The sequence below is a fragment of the Penicilliopsis zonata genome (genome assembly GCF_001890105.1).
Source record: "Penicilliopsis zonata CBS 506.65 unplaced genomic scaffold ASPZOscaffold_5, whole genome shotgun sequence".
Lineage (NCBI taxonomy): Eukaryota > Fungi > Ascomycota > Eurotiomycetes > Eurotiales > Aspergillaceae > Penicilliopsis > Penicilliopsis zonata.
Window position 1 is genome coordinate 447,607 of NW_019208915.1, and position 6,557 is coordinate 454,163.

General features: G+C 56.4%; 1 protein-coding gene across 1 annotated transcript; it reads left to right on the top strand.

Annotated features, from left to right (window-relative positions):
• Positions 1-616: 616 nt before the first annotated feature.
• ASPZODRAFT_15047 (hypothetical protein) lies at positions 617-5,603 on the top strand (the record flags this gene model as incomplete). Its single annotated transcript, XM_022725627.1, has 4 exons — positions 617-807; positions 863-965; positions 1,040-4,021; positions 4,131-5,603. The coding sequence occupies 4 exons, from the start codon at positions 617-619 to the stop codon at positions 5,601-5,603; spliced, it is 4,749 nt and encodes a 1,582-aa protein (XP_022582107.1).
• Positions 5,604-6,557: the final 954 nt, after the last annotated feature.

Here is a 6,557-nt window from a genome sequence, read left to right on the forward strand (position 1 = left end):
CCTCCCCTTTGTTCTTCTGCTCCTCTATCGATCGATCTCAGTCCATCGTCCTCCAGCCACATCCTACGGCCTTCGTCAACGTAGCCGCTGCGACAGCTGCTGCCCGAACATCAACCTGCCTAGCGGGTTTTGTTGTTCCTTTCCCTCCCTGTGGTGTGGTGTGGTTCTGGTGGGAGTGGTTCTTTGTCCCTCCCTCACCACCTTCTCTCGCCTCCCAAAATAATATCCTATCGGTTTGCTGGTGGTTCTGAAACCCTCTTGAACGCTGCTTCTCTGCCGATTTTTTATCCACTGATCGATCGTTTCGACGGTTTCACCCTCGGTCGCAGCTAAGGCCCCTCGCTTGGGGAAAGCGTTTCTGCTGCGGCTCTCTCACTTCCACTCTCACTTGACACACTCTCTCTTGATCTCACTTTCTCTCCCTGTGATTGACGGTCGGCTCCACGCACGCACGCGCGCACTCAGACAGACAGACACACACAGACACACACACATACACATACATAAAAAAAATACCTATACTTGGTGGTATTCACTGGTGAGCTTCGGCGGATGTTGACGACAAGCAAGACACTCGCGGATTGCTTTTCAGTTCCCCGTCGAGGGGTCTTCTGACATGAATCCCGCCAATTTCGGTAATGTAGGCGCCGGGATGCCAGGCAACCCACAGGGGCAGATGCAGATGCCTCATCGAGACCCCCAGGTTGTCATGGGCCAGGTCGCCCAGGCCTTGCAAGCTCAGGGTCCCTTCAGCGGCTGGAGGACAGAAGTCACCGTCAAGGAACGGGCCATGAAAGTCTATCAAATGTACGTTGACTGCCGGGCGTTTCTCCCCGTTGTCGCAGACTGACGGTTTTCGCAGGGTCACCTCTCTTCGTCTTATCACTCCACAGATCAATATCCAGAATGCGGCGCAGGCGGCCTTGACATTTGAGCAGAAAGCCTTCCGGGAAGCGAACCAAAAGGTCTGTTGTCAAGAAACCTCTTTCCTGGGTCATCTTGTCATGCTCATATATCCTTTTCTTTGTGTTTTTTCTAGGCCGATTACGACAGAGAATGCAACGAAAAGCTCATCCATATTCGAGATACTCGTGCTAGGCAGGCTGCGGTCATGCAGGGCGGCATGATGCCCCAGGGTGTTGCCCACAACCAAATGCAACCTCCTTTCGCGCAACAAATGAACCGACCTCCCATGCAGGCCTCTCCTATGCCCAATCAGCAGCAAATGGCTATTGAGCTTAATGATCCCGCGGCCCTGCAGCAACAGCGCCAGCAGCAACAGTCTCAGGTTTTGCTTCAGCAGCAGCAGCAGCAGCAGCAGCAACAACAACAGCAACAACAGCAACATCAACAACAGCAACAGCAGCAGCAACAACAAACACAAGCACAGCAGCAAGCTCAACAATCGCAGCAGCAACGCCAGCCTCAGCAACAGCAAAGACCACAGCAACGCCAAGGGAGCGGTGCTCCGCTGCCGGATGAACTCAACAGCCTGTCTGCCCAGGAGCATGAGCATGTCTGTCGCCTTGCTCGCCAGATGCTTGCTAAAACCTCGGCGGAAGATATGGATAAGATCAAAATGAACCTGCAGAACATGAATCAGGAACAACGGCAGTATTTGGCCAAGAAGGAAATGGACCCGATGACTTATTTCTTCCGCTCCCAAGCGCTCAACCAGTTACGCCGCATCAAGCGCAGCCGTATGGAGATGGCGCGCGCCCAGAGCGTTGGGGTCGATCTGAACGGCGCCATGATGGGCGATCCGATGATCAATGCCCAACAGCGCCAAATGTTCCAGAACATGATGGGCATGCGAGGCAACTCTGGCTTCCCCATGAACGGCGGCCAGCCCAACTTGGACCCATCCGCGTTTATCGGGAACGTGGAAAACATCCAGGTCCAGCAGGCAGATGGCCTCCGCTCCCAGGAAGCTGGTCAGCTCGTCGTGCCGGCTAGCTCGTCGCAGATGAACCAACAGCCCTTCTCCGCCTCCCAAAACATTTTCCAGCAAGTAGGCCAGCCTGGCCAGGCCAATGTGAATGCTCAGTTCCTCGCCCAGCAACATTTCCAGAATCCGAACAACCCTCAACAGGACCGAGCGCAGCTGCAGGCCCAGTCGCAGGCCGCTCAGGCTCAGGCGCGCGCCCAGGCCGCTCAGAAGGTGCAAATGGCCATGTCTTCCCAGAACAACCAGGGCAACATGTCTCAACAGAACCCCGCGATGCCCATGTTGAATCGCTCCATGGGCCCCGATCAGATGTCGCCGGCACAAGGAAACGCTCAGGTGCGCCCTCCCTCGCGCCCTCCCGTCATGCCCGCCGGTGCGCAGCCTATCGTCCCGCAACAATCCACCATGCCCGGCCGACCCCAGATCCCCCCCAACCTTCCACCGGCTGTGCATGAGCAGTTGGCCCAAATGTCTCCGGAGCAACTCAATAATTTCCTCATCCATCATCAACGCCGCACGGCCTCAAACAACCCCGCCATGGCCCGAGCCGGCGCCGCCCAACAGCCGATGCCTATGCCACCGCAGGCAATGTCTCCCGCCGGCCAGGCACAGCAGATGGTTAACAACGGACAGATGAACAATACGAATCCTAACACCAATAATCAAAATGTACGGGGTTCCATGGGCCTGCAGCAGCCAATGGCCGGTATGAACGGACAACAACCCCCCAACCAGATGCACCAGGGGCAGCTTCAGACGCTGCAACAGCGCCAGCAAGCCCAGCAGCAGCAGCTCTACAAACTCCAGATGCTTCGCCAGCAAAACGGGAATATGGAGATGACGCAAGATCAATTACGCGAAATGGATCGGATCGCTTTCCCTCCAAATCTTCTCAACACCAACCCCAACGTGGCTTCTCCCGTGCCGACAAATATCAAGACCTGGGGTCAGCTCAAGCAATGGGCAGCATCTAACCCGCAAGGCCCCGGCGGCCCTGATCTATCCCGGCTCCTGGCCCTCCAAAAGGTCCACTACATGCAGATTTTGGCACAGAACAAGGGCATGAACCGTCCGATGGATCCGAACGCGCAAATTCAGGGCATGGGGATGCAGCAGTCCTTCCTCAATGGGCAAGGGGTGCCACCTGGCCAGCAATCAGCGCCGCCTGTCAATATGCCTCAGCTGCGCCCGATCACTGCCGGCGACATCCAAATGGCTCGCCAGCGGCTCGGATCGCACGTTCAGAACTACACGGATGACCAACTCCGCGAACTTCTCCATCGGAATCGACAGAAGCAACTCATGACCGCCCAGAACCGGGCCGCTGCCCAAGCATTTGCTGCCGCGCAGCACATGACTCCAGGACAGCAAGCTCAGGCGTCCCCGGCGCAACAACAACAACAACAACAACAACAACAACAACAACAACAACAACAACAACAACAACCGGTCACCACCATGGCCCCGAGCGTGCCACCAGCCATGCAGCCCGCCGCCGCTCAACCGCAGCCGCCGCAACCGCAAGCCGCCGCAGCTACCATGGCACCGGGCAAGACACAAGGCGCTGCTGGCAAAGCCGCTAAACAACAGGCGACGGGTGCAGCCAAACCACCAGCGTCGCGTAAGAGGTCCAACAGCGATGATGTGATTGAAACCACTGGCCCCCCTGGAGCAGTGGTGCCGCCGGCGCAGCCCGCCACGTCGCAGGCGCAGCCGGCCCCGCGACCAAACGTTCCGACACGCGAGCAGCTCAATGCTATGACCCCGCAGCAGCGAGCACAGTGGGAAGCCATGCTGCGCAAGCAGCAGGGACAGCAAGGCCGTACGCCGATAAGCAAAGCTGCAGCTGAAGACGCATGGAACCAGCTGCCGGATACCCTGCGCCAGATCTACGCTGAAACACTTCAGTCGGCCCCGGTACCGGAGCCTATCCCTCTGTCGCCGGAACAGCGGGCACTTGTATCTAAGCATCTCCTCGAGTGCACGGATATGATCAGTAGAATGGATACCCTCGTCCAGTGGTATGCGCGATTTTCCGGCCAGGAGAAGAACGTGCGGAACCTTGTCGCCATGGTATGTTAAACCTACAAAGAAAAAAAAACCTATACAGGGAAAGAAGAAGAAGAAGAAGAAGAAGAAGAAGAAAAAAAAAAAGAAAATCTTGCTAATGACACTGTAACAGCGACTCCAATTGATGCGGCAATTCAAGCCTGGCCAGGATTGGGCACTCAACGATCAGATCACTGTGTCACCGGAGAACCTGGTTCAGACGATCAATTTTGTCAAACGTTGCTTCTCGGCTATGATTCAACATGTCCACAAGCAACAGACCCAGTTTGGGGCCGCACGCCCGGGCGCGCCCGGCGGCCAGCCCGCCAACCCGCTGGCCATGCCGGTTCTCAACGCCAGCAACCTGCAGCAGCTCCAACAGCAGGAGGAGGCGCTGCAGCGAGCCCGCCGGTCTTCCAGCCATGCTTCTGCATCGGTCCCTGCTGCACCATTTGGCGCTCCGTCACCGCAGGGCGTTCCCCATGCCTATGGCCCTGGAGGATTCCCACCGGAGAAACTGAAGCTGCCGCCCACAAAGAAGCGCAAGCAGTCTCACCCTAACAGCGCGACGGCCACCACCCCGGTGCAGAGTCTTCCAGGCGTCACTAGCCCCGTGGCTACCAAAGCCAAGCCGGGCACCCCCTCGGTGGCCGAGACAGCCGCCGCGATGGTGGGAGGAGGACAGTTCAAGTGCGCTGTGCCGGACTGCTCATACAACATCCAAGGGTTTGCGACGCAGGCGGCTCTGGAACAGCATATCGAAGAAAATCACCAGGTGGAGGAACCAATCGAAGACGCATTGGAGTTTGCCTTGCAAAGTTTCGAGAGCGGGCTGGCCAAAGAACCGCAGCGGCCGCCGCAGCAGCAGCAGCCCCTTCAGCCGCCGGCGATGGCTCGCATGACTGACGCAAAGAATGCCCGGCCCGACGGTGCCCTGTCGGCGATCAAACAAGACATCAAGTTGGAGGGTGGCGTCGTCACTCCCGCGACAACCGGAACAACGCCGATGGGCCGCGTGTTCAGCCAGCGTGGAGGCCCCAAGTCAACCACCTCGCCACCTTCTGTCCAGCTGACCCCTGCTGGCAAGTTGCCTGGCGCCACTGCTCTACTCAAGACTGCCTCCAGCGCGAGCAACAATGGCGGGCGCAAGGATGTTGGCAAACCTACCACCGCGACGGAGTCAGACCGAGCCATCGACGAGAGCGGCCTGGTGAAAGACCCGTGGGCAGACAGCCTGATCTCGCTCGACGTGATCGCGGACACGTTTGTCGACCTGGGCGCGGATTATGATCCCATCGATGAGTTCCTCCACGCGGACGCGTTCGCCCCCATGCAGGCGGAAGACACGCCGGACTCGGTCGACACCACGGGTTTAACCACGCAGACGCCACGCGACAACGGACTAGAGGCGACGGATGCGATGAAAGATGTCGGTAGCGACCTTGACAACGACGCTTGGGTGCCCATGGATTGGGTCACATTGCCTACCCGCTTCGAAGACGGAATCCTAGCCACCAACCCCTGGGAAGATCTCGACTGGGAATCGATCGAGCGCAAGGAGGCCGACCGGATGGACGACCACGGCCTGGCCATTATCGCTATGTAATGGAGACTAGGTACATAATCTTGTTGTACACTATCTGAGGATTTTTCTTCTTCTTCTTTTTACGACCATGTTTTACTCACCATGTTTACTCACCATGTTTACTCACTATGTACTTGCGGCTGGCGTTGAAAGAAATCTCTACAGGATGGAATGGCTGGGCTTTTTCTTTTGCTTTTCTTATTATTTCGCTGTGATTTTTCTCTGCAAGATACCTTGGATCTGGAAGTCCATTCTACAGCAATCAAAAGCGTTCTTACTTTCTATACTCTCTAATGTAGCACAACATAGTCACCTACAGAGCACGTCTTATTCCATACTCTATAACCATACTTAATAATCAACTACTGTGGGTGGCAATAGCTGCAGCTTATCAGAGATCGCCCAATGCCGCTGCTGATAACGTCGTCTTGTCTCCTTCATTCTCGCCCGCTCCATTCACCGCTCCCTTTGTTCTCCTTCCCTGCGCTCCCCTCTCGACAGTTCCAGTGTAGGGGCTCGAGGCTCTTCTTCTTTTTCTTAGGACTGCAAGTCTTGTTCATTTAACTACGCTGCTTGAGTCGCTCGTCTGTGGGAGTTGTCCAAATTGCTGCCTGTCGGTGCAACCAACGTCACAACCCCTCCACTTCAACTCCGCCGTGAAACATTACCTACCATCTCTATTATCACCCGTTTATTTTGACCTGTAAAGAACCGAGCAGGAGCAGCTGGGTGGCAGCAAGATGGCTCGCAATCCGGTCATTCCGTTTCTCGTCGCTATGATGCTCGCGACGGGCGTCTGCAACACGATCCTGAACAAGTATCAGGTAAACAAACACACCGAAGCCGAGGTCTAATGAAAAGAGTCAATTGACTGACTCGAATGAACAGGATATGCAGTGTGTGCGAAACTGCGAGTCGGCTGATCCGAAAGAGCGCAGGACGTTCGAGCAGCCGGTCATCCAGACGTGAGTATAC